The 19,450-nt window shown below is 44.1% G+C and overlaps 1 protein-coding gene and 1 non-coding gene across 5 annotated transcripts in view; both read right to left on the bottom strand.

The window, feature by feature from the left end:
• TNPO2 (transportin 2) overlaps positions 1 to 19,450 on the bottom strand; it is a 53,523-nt gene that overhangs the window by 19,179 nt on the left and 14,894 nt on the right. For 3 of the 4 annotated variants that reach the window (XM_053297584.1, XM_053297586.1, XM_053297585.1), the window contains exons 11-19: positions 19,084 to 19,252; positions 18,310 to 18,462; positions 17,828 to 18,053; positions 17,037 to 17,208; positions 10,741 to 10,827; positions 8,629 to 8,736; positions 8,202 to 8,360; positions 6,403 to 6,490; positions 5,228 to 5,326 (exon numbers count right to left, since the gene is read on the bottom strand). In XM_053297584.1, coding sequence (XP_053153559.1) covers positions 5,228 to 5,326; positions 6,403 to 6,490; positions 8,202 to 8,360; positions 8,629 to 8,736; positions 10,741 to 10,827; positions 17,037 to 17,208; positions 17,828 to 18,053; positions 18,310 to 18,462; positions 19,084 to 19,252 — 1,261 coding nt within the window. Of the gene's footprint in view, positions 1 to 5,227; positions 5,327 to 6,402; positions 6,491 to 8,201; positions 8,361 to 8,628; positions 8,737 to 10,740; positions 10,828 to 17,036; positions 17,209 to 17,823; positions 18,054 to 18,309; positions 18,463 to 19,083; positions 19,253 to 19,450 lie in introns of those variants that run through there. The other variant, XM_053297587.1, reaches the window with a different exon arrangement.
• Positions 17,391 to 17,461, bottom strand: LOC128348440 (small nucleolar RNA SNORD41). Its single transcript, XR_008318159.1, has one exon. It is a non-coding gene; the product is annotated as a small nucleolar RNA SNORD41 (small nucleolar RNA).

Below are 19,450 nucleotides of genomic sequence, written 5' to 3'. Positions count from 1 at the left end.
AAGACTCTGATGAAGTGATTCTCCTTTTGGACCTCTTTTTATCGGTCTAATCTGATGAATTGTGTTCACAATTGCATTGCGGAACCAGGCTTGCCACTCTGGCGGCACTGCTCTTGGAAGGGAAAGATTAGTGGTTTGAACACCTGGACTCTGTTCCCCTTTTGCATTTTCCTCCCCCTGTAGGCCTGCCGCTACTTCCCCTGACCTGGAAGTTCCAGCTAGCTGCTGCTCATCCTTTTGCCCTTGAGGCAAAATGGCGGCTGTTTCTGAGGTACATGCCACTTGCTGAGAGGCCGCCATTTTGTGAGCACCTCCCTCCAGAGTAAAAACTATCGCCCTGATCTCCTCCAAAGAAGGGGGAGGATTAGCCAAAAGGGACCTGTGAAAACTTTACTTGCCAGTCTGAAGAGAGAACAAGACGCTTCTGCTGGGTCTTTTGCTCTGAAGGGAGAGCAAAGGAGTCCTGTTGGGCACGCCAGGCTGCCGAGGAGCGCGTCTCGCAGCCCGAACGCAGGAGACACGCGGCAGACCTGGGAACGATCAGCGCGGGCGGCTCTGAGGCAGCCGTCGCCAACACTATGGCAGTTAGAGGCACGGGCAGCTGGAAAGCAGCCGTGACAACTGCCGAAACTCTGGGGGGCGCTTGAGCTACAGCAGAATCTGCCAAGAGTGGCAGATCCGCTAAGGAAGGGTCTCCAAACCCCTGAGAATTGCCCAGACCGAATGACTTCTGGTGGACTCCGTGCGGCAGCAGGATAAGCCTGTACCGCACCCCAAACTCCATACAACAAGGGAGGAAAGCGGGGGAGGGAGGAGAGGGGGAGCAAAAAGAGCTTAATGACAGAAGGGGGGGTTGGTACAGAGAGAGACGAGGACAAGAAGATTAAGGTGGACAAGAAACTAGGGTAACCAGAATACTGAAGTAAACAAGAAACTGAGAGAGAGAGACAAGTTTTGCTGCCTGGAGTTGGTGAGGACAAAAAGAACTGGAGTGGAGTTATCCCTGTCAGCTCGGGGGGGGGGGGGCGTATCTTTAAGTTTTATCCTATCAGATCTGTCCTGCCTTGGATCTAGTGGAGGGGGATAACCCACGAGATGTCCCTGTCAGTCAGCAACCGAGAAAATAATGATTCGCCACAGTCATCGGCTTCCTATTTGTTGCTGGTAGGAGCCATTTTGGTTTTACTGCCTCAGTAAAATCAAAACCAAAATCAAAACCGACTTCTTTGGAAGTTTAGCGTTGCTGTTTCTTCACACGCACACATAAATATAATTGGTCATTTAGACATGAGATTGGATAATAAAGCACATCCCTTTTGATCAAAGGGGAGTGGAAACATCTGGCAGACACTGTAGGATACATTAAGCATTATCTGTACCATCTGAAGCCAGTACAACTTGGTATCCAGTAGGATTTCTAATTTAGAAACCACTGGTAGGTGCAGTGTCACTTCGGAAGAAATAAATGTGAGTAATAACTAAAAATTTCTAACCCTTTGAGTTAACATAATTTGTTGAAAGTACGTTTTTGTTAAAATGATACATGTGTTATTGTGTATTTAGCTCACTTCTCCTGATGAAGTCCTGCTCAAGCAGGAGGAAACAGGTAAAAATTACCTAGGATATCTGTTGGGTATTATTTGGACAAGGAACAACAACCAGAAGGAGCAACATTTGTATAAGGAGCTACCATTAGAATAAGAACTTGCAAGGAAAAAGATCTGGAAGAATTTTGAGTAACATTTGGAGCAACAACTTGAACAAGAACCAGTAAGAAAAAAGATCTGGAAGGACTATATATCTACATGTATAAGGACTATGGGCATAATTGACCTTCAGCCATACTTTTGGGGGTCTAGAACACAGACAATTTCTTTAGTAATTGTGTGTTTCATTATATATGTTTAATTTATCCGTGTTTCATGAAGTTGTTTGTGTGAAATAGACTCTTATACACGGTATATATACTACCCAGTATATGTTTTGTTCTCTGGTCCATGTAACCTCTATTCTTTCATTCAGTAAAACATTCTGGCATTGGCAGTAACATATCCCTATGCTTTGCTTTGGGAAATACCAGGTCCCCCTTTGCTGTCTGGGTAGACTCTGGTGCTACCTTAGAGTAGACCAATAGTCTACAATCCTCAGATACGAGCAGACATTGAGAAGCATTGAGTCTGGGTCTTCCCCCACTGACCAGTCATCTTCTTCCTTGTCAGGTACCATGTCATGGTCCTGATTTCTCCCATCTCCCCCATCTGGTTCCCCCTCGGGGTCAGCTTCCAAGTCAATTAATGTGGTAACTAGTACTTTGAGCTAATCAGGGCGAATAGGCCTGGGGTTCATTGGATTAGGATCTCCTGAGTCTGGACCTGACTGAACTGAGGAGTGTTGCTCTCTGGATTTACGTTTTAAATTCCTGGCCCCTTTCAAATGTGTTGTGGGCTCTCTCTTCATTTTAGCTTTTTTTAGGGGGATGAGCTAGATGACCTCGATGTAGATTCCTCAGATGAAAAGGAAACTTCTTTTTTGGATTTTTTTTAGTCTTAACATGAGGCTTAAGCTGTTGAACGGTATCAATGATAGCATTCTTGAACCAAGCCTACCACTCTAGGGGAACTGCCTTGGGGAAGCTAGGGACTGGCTTTGAGGGACCCGCGTGGGGGCTACTCTCAGTGAGGAGCAGTCTCACAGGCAATCCTGACTGTCCCTGGTCCTTGGTGCTGTCTGAAGAGATCCTCTGTGTTCCTCCTGAAGAGCTGGGTATTTTCACGCCATTTTGAGCGCAGCCGCCATTTTGGTGCTTTGAAAACCATGTTGCCAGAGAAGGGCTTAATCCGCCTCCCAAGCCCTCAACTGTGCCCCCACGGATGGTGGCTTCATCAGGGGGACTACTGCCGCCCGTTGCAGCCTGACGGTGAGAAGACAGAACGGAAGCCTCTACACCACCTTCGTGCTCTCCCTGGGGGTTCCTGGCCATGCTACTATGAGTCTCATAGTCCAGAGGCAGGGGAGTCACTGTGGCTTTGTGGAGCGTTTTACCGGCCAGCTTAAAAGCACCAGCTTCAGTGCATTTGGGCGGGGGGGGGGGATCCAGGTGCTCTCATGGCTTTTGGAAAGCCGCTTTGCCCTTTCCCCCTCAGCACACAAATGCTCCTCTCATTCCCTGCACGCTCCATGACAGGGGAAGGGAGACAAGGAGAGACAGAGACGGAGGAAAAACACTGAGGAAAACAAACGAAGGCTTTAAAAGTGAATTTTGAAGGTAAAGGTATTGACAGGACTAGAAAGGAAGTTTAAGATAACTGGAATAAAGAGTAGGAGAATAATCAGAGAAAGTTGTGGAGAGTCTACCTGGAGCTATGCAGGACTGAAAGAACTGGGGTTAGAGTGATCCCTCTCAGGCTTGAGAGGCTTCTGTTTCTTTAAACTAGTTACATAGTCCTGTCTAGGAGCACTTGAGGGGGATAGCCCACTGAGATGTCCTTGACCCTAGCAACTGAGAAGGAAAGGTCTACAGTCCATTTGAATTCATGTCAGTTCCAAAAAGCACTTCAGAATTATACCAATCTGTGTAATTGCTATGACATTTAGTGAAAAGAGATCAGTAGCTCTCAGATGATACCACACTTCACCTAGATGTGATAACAACTTCTTTCTTTTCTGGTTGCAGAAAAGGTGAATGTCAAGGATCCCACCAGCTGCAGCTGCATCTGAGCAGCATGTGCTAAGAAAGAGCATGTTATCAAAGTGGCCATATTTGGGGACAAGCTACTTTACCTCACACTGAATATGCACCTTAGGAAATACACGGATGATCTTCTACTGGAGAATCATGTGTGCCAAAGTGGTTGGCTCCTCCAGAACCGTCTCATACTGTTTGTAAATTAATTTCTTGCAAATGTAAGAAGGGTGGCCAAAGTTCCCCACTACTGAAAAAATTACTACAAATTATACAACTTACCGCAATAAGTAGTGAAATGTTCTGTACCTGGATGTTTTGCCAATATTACTATCCTGGGGCTACCACGAATCAGTGCACTGTATGTAATGCACCTAGCAGCAATCCTGTATAACATATATATCATTTTTTGAATGCTCGGTTTTACCCCCACTGCATTCAGCTGAGAGCATTATAGCATTAAGATGTTGTTAATTAACCTCAACTTTTCTTGGAGTATGATGTTCTCTTGTACAGGCTATTGCACAACAGATGTGACATTCAGCACACTTATTTATTTGTCATATTTCTATACCACCTGATATATGCATCCCTAGGTGATGTACAAAGTCAGAACACACAAATGTAAAAACAGTTAAAATTCACAAAACAAATAAAAACAACCTCTCAAGATAAAAACACATTAGTTTTAAATTTTCAGTTTAAAGCCTGAGAAAACAGGTATGTCTGGAGGGTCTTCCTAAAAGCAAGCAGAGAAGGAGATGCTCTTATTTCAACAGAGAGCATATTCTATAGCCCCGGGCAGCCACAGAGAAAGCTAGGTCTTGAGTCACCACCAAATGAGCCAGCGGCAACTGTAACTGGACCTCTACAGATGATCTTAACAGGCAACTGGGTTCACGACAAAGGAGGAGTTCACTTAGGTACCCTTATTTAAGTCACTTATTTAGTGTGAGCACTGATCAGTGAGCAGAGTCCAAAGGAAAAGCACACATGGTCTCTGAACAGTGAACATTGCTCATACTAAACTCTTTTAAGAGGGCAGAATGGCACATCTGAAATGTGAAAGGACACATAATTTAAAATGTATGCTGTGCAAACAGAGCTCTAGGTTCAGGGAACCATAGCTTCAGAACAGACAAACGTATATTGATGTTGTGGGACTTCTTTGAAAGGCAATTTCATTTCAAAACCATATTTGAAGAGCTCAACCAACATCTCTTTGCTGTAGATGGTAAAAAACAGAATGATAATTGTATGGCAGCCATACTGGAATTTGTGGCCATATTGGAGTTCTGGGCAAGGATGGCAGCAACTCAATATCTAAACTTCATCAGTACCACATTACCTATATGTATGCAAAGGCATATGCTTGTTTTAGAAAGTGCATCTTTCAATGGACTTGTCAGTGATCACGTAAAGATGAATCACCCAAACAGTCAAAGTCCTGCTAAAATTCTAAACACAAAGGGTCATAACCTGGCTTTGGCCGGAAGTGGCACAAGCCTAGCCACTTGTGCTACTGTGGGCTTCTGGTACACTTACCCATCTGCATGCATATTTCTCCAATAGCCCAGGTGGCATTATTGCACACAGAAATGAATTCTGGATTCAAGTTGGTCCCCAGGATGGGCATGAATTCAGCTGAAAAGGGAAAAGGCATTCAGTCAAACTTCAAACCTTTATTATGAAGTCAGTTTCCAAAGGATCAAGGGCCTGTACAACAGTGTTCTATAGAGACAAAAACAGAAGTAACCCCACCAACCATAATAAACTAAAAAGATTAAACCTCAGTTTAATCTTGAGTTAGTACAACAACTATAGCTCTTGGAACTGGTACGGTAAAAGACAGATGTTCAATAGGAGTGAATAAGTTTTCACACAGAGGCACCTGGGAAAATACAAGCTTCAGCTCTTACTTTAAAGGGGCCCACAACCTTTAGTTGTAAGAGAATGCCAAGTCTTGCATCAAAGCAATATTCAAAATCAGACTGAAAAAGGCAATAAATTCACAGTATTTGGAATCTGATCCATAAATTCTAAACACTATCATGCGGCTATACCAAGCTCCCAATTCAATGAACTCGCCCAGATGCATCAGCCAGGTGGCACTTCACACACATCCAACTACATATTACCCTTTTGGCTGAGTGACCTTGTGAGTCACAGTCACTTTCTGTCCAGGGCTAACACAGACACATTTTACAAAGATGGGAATGTCCCAGACAGTGGTGTTGCATGTTAGTGTCAGCATGTCTCAATAGCTGTAGCAAAAAAAGGGGAATGAAGAGAACCTGTTCTCTCAAGAAAGCATGACAAAAAAAATATCATTGAAAGAACAGTTATAAAGCTTGAACTGCTTCATGCCTTTTCTATAACAAAACCACATTTCAGTAGCACTTTTGATATTTCCCTCCTCTTCTTTCCTGTGGGTGGGTAGAGTTCTCATGTTTCTGGCCATGGTTAACTACACAAGGTCAGAAAGGCAGCACAGCATCATTCCACTCTTCAAAAAGGAAGTCAAGGCAAATCTCTCCCTAAAATTACACCTGAAAACTGTTGACAGTGTTGGTAGCTAAACACCATATGAACAGAGAGACCACCAATACCTAGATATTAAATAGTGAGACCCTAAATAACTACTACTAAACAGTAGTAGTGGTAGTAATCTCATGTTCAAAAACAGAAGGGTTCCAGGTAAGAACTCAACAGGTACCTACCAATGCATGGCTTGACATGCATGAAACAGGCTTTGGTGAGGTCTCCTAGGAGTGCAAAGGAGCTCTGTCGAACCTCTGGCATAGTATCCTACAAGAAGAACAAGAAAGGTCAGAGGGAACAGTGCTATGTGCTTCTCTTAATTGCAGTGGGTTCATAAAAACTGGTACTCCAGTAAATATCCCAGTTCAATCAAGAGAAGGAGAAAAATGTACATATGCAAGATCCAACATTTTGGACTAAGTCATGCATGTGCATTTATCCAATATCCAATTCTTCCTCAGCATCTGCAATCTAAAGGCTTCCCAATAGGCTATTGCTTTGACTAGCGATAGGAGGAGCCACCTTTTTCTGCTAACATTATTAAAGAACTTGCTCAAATGCTGTGGATCTCACTATTAAAATAAAGAAGACTGTCTCCCAACACTGGAAATAGAGCCTGCTACTGTTGGCTTTGTTCTAGCCATGCTCCCAGGAAAACAGGACACTCCTAACTAGAAAACCATACAACTGCTGTACTTTCTTCACTCCAACCCCTTCTTGTGGCCTCTAGTGCATTAATAGCATTTGATGGGAAACCTAATTTTGATGAGAATATACTGTGCATATTAAACATTTAACTGAATCTGGAAGGAATCTCCAAAATCAGACACCATTTCCAAAGCCATGGTTCTGTGGACCCTGCTAATTGGTCCCATTTCTCCCTCTAACCTTTTGGTTTCTCTTATACTACAAATATTCCAAAATCCATTTCTTACACTTATGTTCTCACAATCTGTCCATCCCCATATCCGATTCAGATATCAACAATCAGTGGCTCATCAGGAAAACTTTGAATCTAAACCTTCCAAAGTACTTGCAATCTGTCATTTGTAATTTTCATGAGTTGCTTCCTGCTTCTGCATCAGGGCTGCTCAACTTTGGCCCTTCTGCAGATGTTGGCCTACAATTCCCATAATTCCCGTCTATTTGCTGTGGTTTGGATTTATATGAATACGACAAATATTTATATACCACTTTTCAACTAAAGTTTCCCAAAGCAGTTTACATAGAAATAAAGTAAATAAAATGGCTCCCTGTCCCCAAAGGGTTCACAATCTAAAAAAAGAAACAGAAGATAGACACCAGAAACAGTCACTGGAGGGATGCTGTGCTGGGGGTGGATAGGGCCAGTTGCTTTCCCCCTGCTCAACAAAGAGAATCACCACTTGTAAAACGTGCCTCTTTGTCCAGTTAAAGGTAAAGTTGTGCTGTTGAGTTGGTGTCGACTCCTGGCGACTACAGAACCCTGTGATTTTTGGGGGGAGAATACAGGAGGAGTTTACCATTGTCATCTCCCGCACAGTATGAGATGGGATATTATGGGAGTTGTAGTCCAAAAACAGCTCAAGGGCTGAAGTTGAGCAAACCTGTTCTACATGCAAGTTCTTAACTACAAGAGGCAATAGGAGTAGGACACTCTCACCCCAACCTCAAAACACCTTCAACTTAAGTAATAAATAAAAAAAAAATAATGACGTTTTCTTTCCACTTGCATGGATATGCTGATACAGTACTTTTGTCAGCCAACTGTTTAATGCAGATGTTATTGCAGAGCCTTCACTTTTCTTACTTCTAATTCATTAAAAGCTTTACCAACAGCATCGTAAACCACCATAATCAGGGGCTCACAAATCTGCTGTACGAGATTTACCTAGGCCTTAGATCAAAACGTAATCTGGACTAAGACAACACAGGGTCTCAGAAGCTGTGATCTAGCCAAAAGCAATTGCTCACTCAGTATTGAAAATGGGTCACCTACCTGCATGCATTGGAATAGCAGAGTCATGATATTGCTCCGGGCCACAAGCTGCTCCACATGACAGCCCAGACCTTCAGCCAAGCCACTCAGCAGGTCAAGAGCAACGATCATAAAGTCTTTATCAGGCGCCTCATATTGGTCTGGGTGCTGACTGTACATCTGTAACATTGGATAATGGAAAGTCATTTACTTTCAAAGAAGATATGCAGCCTGCAACAAAATTACATCAAACACAACTGAGCAACATTGTGCCATTACAGCAGTGGACTAGATGACCAAGGATTCGTAAAAGTTAGGGCTGACCACAGTTATTCACAGTTGTGAGATTGCTCTCATCTAATTCCCAGTAGTAGAACAGCAACCCGGGTTTCCTGGTATTTTTAGTGCTGTATACAGCTCATTTCCCATAGACACCAGTCAATCATACCATGGCTTGGGCAAGGGTCTTCTGCACCAGTGTCACACAACGCTGGTAGACAGGTTCACAGTATGGGAGGAACCCACTTTGGAGAGCTGTTGCTACAGATGACAAACACTGTAGAAAGACAGACACAATGATTCAGAAAAGGTCTTCTATGCATTGCATTGTCCTTAATTAGTAAAGCCATTCAACACAGAAACATTGAGTTCACTCATAAAAATATATTACACAGCTTTTTTTCCTTCTTTCAAGTAGCTAGAGTGGCACATAGCAGACTATACAGGTGAAACTCGAAAAATTAGAATATTGTGCAAAAGTTCATTAATTTCAGTAAAAGGTGAAACTGATATATGAGACAGATGCATTACATGCAAAGCGAGATAAGTCAAGCCTTAATTTGTTATAATTGTGATGATCATGGCGTACAGCTCATTAGAACCCCAAATCCACAATCCCAGAAAATTAGAATATTACATGAAACCAATAAAACAAGGATTGTAAATAGAACAATATCGGACCTCTGAAAAGTATAAGCATGCATATGTATTCAGTACTTGGTCTGGGCCCCTTTTGCAGCAATTACTGCCTCAATGCGGCGTGGCATGGATGCTATCAGCCTGTGGCACTGCTGAGGTGTTATGGAAGACCAGGATGCTTCAATAGTGGCCTTCAGCTCTTCTGCATTGTTTGGTCTCATGTCTCTCATCCTTCTCTTGGCAATGCCCCATAGATTCTCTATGGGGTTCAGGTCAGGTGAGTTTGCTGGCCAATCAAGCACAGTAATCCCATGGTCATGGAACCAGGTTTTGGTACTTTTGGCAGTGTGGGCAGGTGCCAAGTCCTGCTGGAAAATGAAGTCAGCATCCCCATACAGCTCGTCTGGGGAAGGAAGCATGAAGTGCTCCAAAATCTCCTGATAGACGGCTGCGTTGACCCTGGACTTAATGAAGCACAGTGGACCAACACCAGCAGATGACATGGCTCCCCAAATCAACAGAGACTGTGGAAACTTCACACTGGACTTCAAGCATCTTGCATTGTGTGCCTCTCCATTCTTCCTCCAGACTCCGGGTCCTTGGTTTCCAAATGAGATGCAAAAGTTGCTCTCATCAGAAAAGAGGACTTTGGACCACTGAGCAACAGACCAGTTCTTTTTTTCTTGAGTCCAGGTAAGACACTTCTGACGTTGTTTGTTGTTCAGGAGCGGCTTGACAAGAGGAATACGACATTTGAAGCCCATGTCCAGGATCCGTCTGTGTGTGGTGGCTCTTGATGCACTAACTCCAGCCTCAGTCCACTCCTTGTGAAAGTCCCCAACACTTTTGAATGGCCTTTTCCTGACAATCCTCTCCAGGCTGCGGTCATCCTTGCTGCTTGTGCACCTTTTTCTTCCACACTTTTCCCTTCCACATAACTTTCTATTAATGTGCTTTGATACAGCACTTTGGGAACATCCAACTTCTTTTGCAATTACCTTTTGAGGCTTTCCCTCCTTATGGAGGGTGTCAATGATGGTTTTTTGCACAACTGTCAAGTCAGCAGTCTTTCCCATGATTGTGATTCCTAATGAACCAGACTGAGATACCATTTAAAGGCTCAGGAACCCTTTGCAGGTGTTATGGATTGATTAGCTGATTGGAGTGGGACACCTGGAGCCTAGACTGTTGAACCTTTTCACAATATTCTAATTTTCTGGGATTGTGGATTTGGGGTTCTCATGAGCTGTACGCCATGATCATCACAATTATAACAAATTAAGGCTTGACTTATCTCGCTTTGCATGTAATGCGTCTATCTCATATATCAGTTTCACCTTTTAATTTGCATTACTGAAATTAATGAACTTTTGCACGATAATCTAATTTTTCGAGTTTCACCTGTAGCTTGCCAGTGAACAGGACACAGCTGAGGACAAGCTCTCCCACCACCACCACTCCCTCCCAATATGCATTAGTGATGTTTTTGCTCATTCTTACTGTACAAATTTAGTCTATTCTTAGAAAACTGATAACTACTGCTTTAGAGTCAGACAAGTATGGTCTCTATGCACTGTACAAGTTCAGCATCTTCAACTAAACAGTTAAAGCCTATTCATGTCAATAATGATTCATCACTCACTTCTAGGAGAGGAAAAAGATCCTTGTCCTCATCCTTCAGTTCATTCCACTTCTGGATCAGTGGAGGCATCAATTTTTGGATGTACTCCTGGGGTAAAGAAGATTGATTACAACTATATTTCAGCCCTTCTTCTAGTCATCACTGCCAGTGGCACAGACTCAGCTCAGAAACCTTCAGAACGTAAAAAAACCACTCAACATGTCACTTCAGGATTCGAATGTCTTGTGTTTTCACTGGTCATCACAATTTCTGGGATCAGAACTGAGAGATTTTAGTGATCCCATTTACTATGGACAGACAAGGATTGCTTTGAGCACTCCACTAAACAAGTGTAATGCTATTTGCCAGAGACTTCTCAAAAAATGCCTCCAACCACCAACAGGGGCATCAGTTTATCAGCAAGAACAGCATTTGTTTAGAGCTTTTGTATGTTCAAAGCACTTTGCAATGATTATGGAGTTACAATCCTTACAGCCACCTTGTAAGGTACAGTGAGGGAAATAAGTATTTGATCCCCTGCTGATTTTGTCCGTTTGACCTCTGACACAGAAATGTCCAGGCTATAATTGGAATGGTAGGTTTATTGTAGCTGTGAGACAGAATAACAACAAACAAACCCTCAAAAGCCCAGTGCCCAAAAGTCAGCGATGGATTTGCATTGTAGTGAGGGAAATAAGTATTCGATCCCCTATCAACCAGCAAGATTTCAGGCTCCCAGGTGTCTTTTCACTATATGCAGGTAACGAGCTGAGATGAGGAACACCCTCTGTAAGGGAGTGCTCCTAATCCCAGCTTGTTACAGTACATGTATAAAAGACACCTGTCCATAGACACAAGCAATCACTCAGCTTCCAAACTCACCACCATGCCCAAGACCAAAGAGCTGTCGAAGGATGTCAGGGACAAGGTTGTAGACCTGCACAAGGCTGGACTGGGCTACAAGACTATCACCAAGCAGCTTGGTGAGAAGGTGACTACAGTTGGCACGATAACTCACAAATGGAAGAAACACAAAATAACTGTCAATCTCCCTCAGTCTGGGGCTCCATGCAAGATCTCACCTCGTGGAGTTGCAATGATCATGAGAACGGTGACAAAGCAGCCCAGAACTACACGGGAGGAACTTGTCAATGATCTCAGGGCAGCTGGAACCATAGTCACCAAGAAAACAATTGGTAACACACTACGCCGTGAAGGACTGAAATCTTGCAGTGCCCGCAAGGTCCCCCTGCTCAAGGCAGCACATGTACAGGCCCATCTGCAGTTTGCCAATGCACATCTGAATGATCCAGAGGAGAACTGGGCGAAAGTGTTGTGGTCAGATGAGACCAAAATCGAGCTCTTTGGCATCAACTCAACTCGCCGTGTGTGGAGGAGGAGGAATGCTGCCTATGAGCCCAAGAACACCATCCCCACCGTCAAACTTGGAGGTGGACACATTATGCTTTGGGGGTGTTTTTCTGCTAAGGGGACAGGACCGCATCGAAGGGACGATGGACGAGACCACGTACCGTCAGATCTTGGGTGAGCACCTCCTTCCCTCAGCCAGGGCATTGAGAATGGGTCGTGGATGGGTATTCCAGCATGACAATGACCCAAAACACACAGCCAAGGCAACAAAGGAGTGGCTCAAGAAGAAGCACATGAAGGTCCTGGAGTGGCCCAGCCAGTCTCCAGACCTTAATCCCATAGAAAATCTGTGGAGGGAGCTGAAGGTTCGGGTTGCCAAACATCAGCCTCGAAACCTTTCTGACTTGGAGAGGATCTGCAAAGAGGAGTGGGACAACATCCCTCCTGGGTTGTGTGCAAACCTGGTGGCCAACTACAAGAAACGTCTGACCTCTGTGATTGCCAACAAGGGTTTTGCCACCAAGTACTAAGACATCTTTTGTGAAGGGATCGAATACTTATTTCCCTCACTACAATGCAAATCCATCGCTGACTTTTGGGCACTGGGCTTTTGAGGGTGTTTGTTGTTATTCTGTCTCTCACAGCTACAATAAACCTACCATTCCAATTATAGCCAGGTCATTTCTGTGTCAGAGGGCAAACGGACAAAATCAGCAGGGGATCAAATACTTATTTCCCTCACTGTAAATGTTATCCCCATATCGCAAATGGGGGACTTGGGGGTGTATGTGTGGTTTGTCTATGGCCATGTAGTGAATCCATGGCAGGAGTGGCATCCAAACCAAGGACTTCTGACTTCTTGATTCATACCGCAATCTTAGGATTATGCTACACTCAGTCTCAGATACTACCATGTGTGTCAGACAGCAGAAATAGTTGTTCCTGGGGAAGTAGAAGGGATTGGGGCTTTATGTTGTGAACCGCCCTGAGACCTTGGGTTAGGGCAGTATAAAAATGTGCTAAATAAATAAATAAAAATAAATGTGATAAAACTAGCTGGCATGGATGCAGAACACCTGTGCCTTTAGAGCTTTCTCATTCTCAGACCCCCCCCCTCCTCCAATGTTTTTTCTCCCTGGTCGGCCACCTGGCCAGCCGCTTTTTCTGGCCAGCCACCGCTTTCTCCCCTGCGCCCCCCGGGCCGCTGCTACTTTCTCTCCCCGTCCCCCAGCCACCCATTCACTGGCCTGTCCATTGGCCTTATGTTCCTTGCTGCTGCCGCCTTCCTCTCCCTCTCCCCTTGCTCGCGAACTCTCGCAAGGGCTGCCACGCATGGGATTAGCCACAGGTAGGTCTAGGAGAAGTATATATTTAGAAGATTTATAAATGAATACTAACATTAATGCATTTTACCCTGCTGCTCGATGTTTTTAATGTGTTTTGTGATCTCTCAAGTTTTGTAGTTCTTGTTTTAGTTTTTTTTTTAACTGAGTTTTGTCCATTACTTTTGTGGAATTTTTCTATGACACACACAAGACAGTATCTACCTTGCTGGAGTTCACAGGCTAAATTTATTTGATTGCATCCTGTAACCAACAGCTGCCTCCAGTTATATACAACATGAAGATAGTTCCTTATTTTAGAGAGTTAGAGATTATTCTAAAGTAAAGTTGTGCAGTTGAGTCAATGTTGACTCCTGGCGACCACAGAGCCCTGTGGTTTTTCTTTGGTAAAATACAAGAGGGGTTTACCATTGCCATCTCCCATGCAATAGGAGATGATGCCTTTCAGCATCTTCCTGTATCGCTGCTGCCCGATACAGGTGTTTCCCATAGTCTGGGAAACATACCAGCGGAGATTCGACCACCAACCTCTTGCTCCCTAGGCAAGTTACTTCTCTAATGCACCGTTGTACAAGACCTTGTTTTTGTAATTTTGATGCAGCAAATGACTGAGCATCTGCCATGAAGTGGTTCCAGGAAATCTAAATGGCAAGTCTCATTATATAAACACACTAGTGAATTTATCATTTGCAAGCAAATGAAGTCTTATCTCACTATTACTCTAGTCTTTTTCTAGCTCGATGAGGTCTCATTCCCCAAGTGTTTCAAGGCAGGAGTTTTTCCAGGTTTTCCAAAACCTACGTTAATGTTGGGGGGGGGGGCCTTTGAATTTTTCTGGTAGTCTTGGTAAGCAAAAAAATGACACATTTCTATTTTTCATGGCTTAGCCTAGAAGTTTCATGTCAGTCAGTGAGTTACTCAGTGAGGGCTTGCAGTTTGCAAGCATATTAACATCTTATCTCGCTGTGACTCTAGTCTTTTCCCATCTCTATGAGGTATCAATCTCTATGCTTTCCAGTTTTTCTGGATTTTCCAGAGACATAATTCGTTTTTCCAGGGCTTCGGATTTTTTTTGGTGGTCTGGAACCTACCTGCAGAAATGGAATGTTTATATCTTTTGTGCTTTAATCTGGGAGTTTCAGGTCAGTGGGTCAGTCAATCAGTCCCAAGCAGCTTTATATTCTAGATAAAGCTGCCTTAAATAAAGTCAGACTACTGCTCCATCTAAATTAGGAGAACAGAATCAACTATGTACTGTTTGACTGAACTATTCCTCAAATTAAAAAGCCATCATGGCATGAGATGCCTTCTTTGCTTCAGGTCTCTGTCCATCAAGCCTTTGGACAACTGCTTCGACAGTGAAATTCCTTAGGCCTGCTACCTAAGATCCTTCCAGTGGAGATTTCGAGGACTGTGTGTGGAATCTTAAAGAATAATAGAATTTTGGAATTTGAAGGGCCCCAATGAATACTATACATGTACAGTTGTCAATAGCGGGTTTCCCAATCACGGATTTGAGTCTCCATGACTGGAAAATTGACACCACCCTTGCCAACTGCAACCCAAGTATCTACAGTGTGGCACCTTTTTCCAAAAAAGGGGGCAGTTTTGGGGGGAATTTCAGGGGGTCAGGGGGATTTTTTCCTTTGTTTTTAGGTACTTTCCCAATTGCGATTCCCCTAGCCCCATTTTCCATTCATTTCAATGCCTTGTCGGCCATGAATTTGCCAGCCACAAGGGATTCCAGGAACAGAACCCTCGCAGTTGGCGAGGGATGACTGTAATGCTTCTCTCCCTGCTTGCCCCAGCAAAGACCATGGGAGAATGCCCCCCACCCCCCACCCACCTCAATACAATCTCATCAGTTTTCTGTCTCTCACACATGATCCTAAGCTATAATCCCTCTTTCCTCCTCCTTCACAACCCAGATTCCACTTCCAGTCCCATTCTCTATTGGACTGTGCCTCCTCCCTGATATACGCTTATACAATTTGAGGATTGGAATGGACCTTGACAGTTTTCTAATCCAAACCCTTGTTCAGTATGGGAACTCAACGCAGCATTCCTGACAGGGCTTCTGTTTGAAAGCCTGCAGTAAAGTAGAGTCCACCACCATGTAAGGCAGGCTGTTCCACTGGCGAAGAGTTCTTACAGTGAGGAAAACCCTGAATCTGCTTCCTTTACAGTTTCAACAAACCCATTCTAGTCTTGCACTCAGGAGCAACAGAGAACAGGCCCTTCGGATATCTGAAGACTTCTATCATCTCTCCTTAGACGTATCCTCTCCAGGCTAAAACATACCTAGCTCCTTTAACCATTCTTCACAAGATATGGTTTCCAGATCCTTCACCATCTTTGTTGCCCTCCTTTGAACTTGTTCTATTTATCCATGTCCTTAAAATGCAGTGTCCAGAAGTGGCTGTGGTATTTCAGTGCAGAGTAGTTCCATTCTATTACTTCTTGTGATCTGGACACTGTGCCTCTGTTAATGCAGCCCAAGAACGCATCACGTTTTAGCAGCCACATTGCACTGCTTGCTCATGTTCAACCTGCGATCCACTAAGACATCTAGGTCCCTTTCATACCTACTGCTGTCAAGTCAGGTCTTCCCCATCCTAGACTTGAGTATTTGTTTTTTCTTATCTAAGTGTAGGACTACACATTTAGGAACATAGGAAGCTCCTTTATACCAAGTCAGATCATTTGTCCATCTAATTCAGTACTGTCCCCTGCCCAACAGTAGCTTCTCCAAGGTTCCAGGCAAGAGTCTTTCCCAGTCTTACCTGGAGATGCCAGGGATTAAACCTGGGACCCTCTACATGCAAAGCAGATGCTCTACCACTGAGCTACACTGGCCTCTGTTGAACTTCATCTTGTTGACTTTAGCCCACAGTTTAAGCCTGTCAAGATAGTTTTGAATCTTGTCTAAGGTGTTACACTTACACCAGTTTGCAAATCCTCTCTATTCCCCCCCATCTTCTGCATGCAAAACATATGGTCCTCCACAGAGCAAGGGCCCCTGCCCAACATGTTCTTCCTGCCACCAAAGGTCTCTCAACTCCCCTTGCAGTCGCAGCAACTGGAATTTTTGACCTTCCCTTCTCTATAAGTCCCACCCTTGGAAACTTGACATCAAGCAAACAGGTTTTATGGAAGCAATGTGACTGCTCCACTGCATTACTCCAAGTTGAGCAGACATCCTGGTGGAGGACCCCTTTTTGCTCTTTGGATCTCACGTACTATATCAGGGAGAGGGGCTACATGTGGTATACCTGTAGCCTAACCCATTGGTTCCCAATCTGGGGGCCTCCAGATGTTGCTGAACCACAACTCCCATCATCCCCAGCTACAATAAATTATAACTGGGGATGATAAAGAGTTGTAGTTCAGCAACATCTGGAGGCCCCCAGATTGGGAACCACTGGTCTAACCCTTAACTCTCTGCCTCAAGACAGAACCCTGGAGAGAAAACGTTTTGCTCCCTTTCAATAGTGTATTGTATGACTGCACAGTCCATTGAGAAGTGGTAAGGAAAGGATGCAGTCAATCATGATAGTTAGCTAGTAGCACAGTTTCTACTGCCAATAGGAACAATATACATACCGGCTGGTTGAGGTGGTGCCCAACAGAGTCAGCCAGGGTGCCAATTGCATCATACAGGATCAGCAGGTTCTTGTGCTGGTACTTCCCAAAGGCAAAAACCAAAGTATCCAAGATGAAACTAAGATATGGGACCAGCTCAGTGCAGGCCTCTTCCTCTAGGGTGGCAAACGCACTGAAATTAAGATTACAAAAGAACAAGTGATGGGCACTGGCCAGTTTTAGAACAGAAGCAGGAAGGCAGAAAGATGGACGTATAAAGCAACTCTCCAGGGTCCTTAGGAGGATTGTTTACACACAAGAGAACGATCTACAACCCTTTATGCCACTTTTGATCTGAAGTATAAGGGTATTTCTCTGGATCAGACAGTACGAATATATGACCCATCATTATAGAGATCAAACTTCAAGTTTCTCATCATATCCAAAGAAAGCCTTATAGGGTGCTGGGAGGAGGGGAAAGGAATGTGTCTGATAAGGACAGACCTGTAACTTAGGTTCCAGTTTAGAAACAATGGATCAAGGTGTATGTGCAAATACCATAAAAAGGTGCTTTGAAAGTTTCCCCACATAATAGCTGCTGCTGAAAGGTGATATATAAAATATTCATTGTAGTAGTAGCAGCAGTATTTGGGTAAGTACGGCAAAGTTCAAGCAGATGTAGTTATAGGTGGCAAGAAACCAACAAAAGTAGTATATTCAAGCCAATGAGACACAAGACCTTTCCCAGCTTCCAATATTCTGAGATTCAAGCTTGTTTAGAAGCACATCAGTGATGTCTATGAGCAAGTTACCTGCAAGCAGCCTCCTGCACTCTCTTGTTACTGTCAAGAATTCGCTTGAGCAACTCCGTCATCAGAGGCTTGAGATACATGTCTGGAGGCTGGCTTACAACCCAGTGGGCATAGCGGCTCAAGGTCCAGCAGGCAATGGAACGCACTAGGGCCTTTTTGTCAGACAAACATTGAATTAGATGGGGAATCAATTCAGGAAGGTAAGGAACCATGCCCTGCATGCAGCCTAGAAAGGCAAGAAAAGAAAAGAAATGTTCAGCACATCAGCTAGGAGTATCAGGAAAACCTACTAGGGTTGCAATCCTAACTACATGGAATGAGTAAGACCCTTTGAACGTAGTAGGGCTTATTTCCAAGTAAACATGCATGGAATTATGCGGCTAAACTGTCAGTTTTCCATTTATATAAGGCAATTGTCAATATTGTCACCTTCCTCAGCAGAGAAAAAAACCCTGGTTGAGTCAAGAAACTGTAAGCCTCACCTTCAGCAATTGCCCCTAGGACAAGAATTCCGGACTCCTTGATGACCCACTCAGGGTGGAAAAGCAACCCCTTGAGCAACGGGAGCAGGTGTGGGAGAAGCTCATCTCTGAAGACATTAGCCAAGACATCAAGGGCTGCAGCAGAGCACTTCCCTGTAAGAGAGAGGAGGCAATGTGATAAAGCTGCACAGAGCAATGGACTAAAAGCTTGGGAACAGGGGAGAAGGAATAAAAGGGGATTGCTGAAGGGCAGCCCCGAAGGATAGTATCTGTTGTGGCAAAACTTTGGTTAACAGCCTTAGCACCACCATTCTGACCACTGTTTCTGATGATCTGTTTCAAAAGAAGATGTAACAGGCCACTGAATAAGCTCCTCTTGTTCCTCCTTCCCATCTCCCAACTTCATAAAGCTCACATTAACACTAATTTATAGGAATGGATTTAAAAGAACTAGCCATACGAACCCCAACTGGTTCACAGGAACAATGAGCACTTATTCTCTACACCAGAGCTCTCTTCTCACCACATAAAGCAGCAGCTGGCAGGAGAAAGCCTGAAAACATTTCACATACATGGGGCTGCAACTGCATTAGCCTGAAGCTACTGAAATGGATCGGCTAGGAGACACTTTTTGCTATCTTTCCAGAACGACAGAGACGGTGTCAAGTCCTATTTTACACTGGCAGCTCCCCTTCACTGGTTCCCGGCACCCTCACATTTGGCTTCCACCGATCTCAAGAATACAGCCATGGTCTTTACTATTCTGCTACGCACTCAGATTCCAGTCTGAAAGCGTGTCGTCATCGTCATCCTCATCCTCGCCATCTTCATCATCCTGTAGTCGCTCCTCTTCATGTTGCAGGGTAACTGTGCGTGACTTGTGGAAACGAGGTTTGATATCCTGCTCACTGTCAGGGATGGCTTCATCCTCTTCTACATCGCCCTGCAATTCAAGAAAGGCAATGTGTGGAGTCCACATAAGAGCGGGAGCCTCACCTGCTGGCAAAGTGACATTTTGCAAAGCAGGATAGGATTGGGGGGAAGCCAAATGCATCTCCATAATACAGGTGCTGAGCTATGCTTCCAAATATGCACGGTTACTCATTGTGATAGATGTGTGAAAGAAAGGAGGAGGACATGT

Source organism: Hemicordylus capensis, chromosome 2, assembly GCF_027244095.1.
Source record: "Hemicordylus capensis ecotype Gifberg chromosome 2, rHemCap1.1.pri, whole genome shotgun sequence".
Taxonomy (NCBI): Eukaryota; Metazoa; Chordata; class Lepidosauria; order Squamata; family Cordylidae; genus Hemicordylus; species Hemicordylus capensis.
This window is presented reverse-complemented; position numbering and strand designations above follow the sequence as displayed.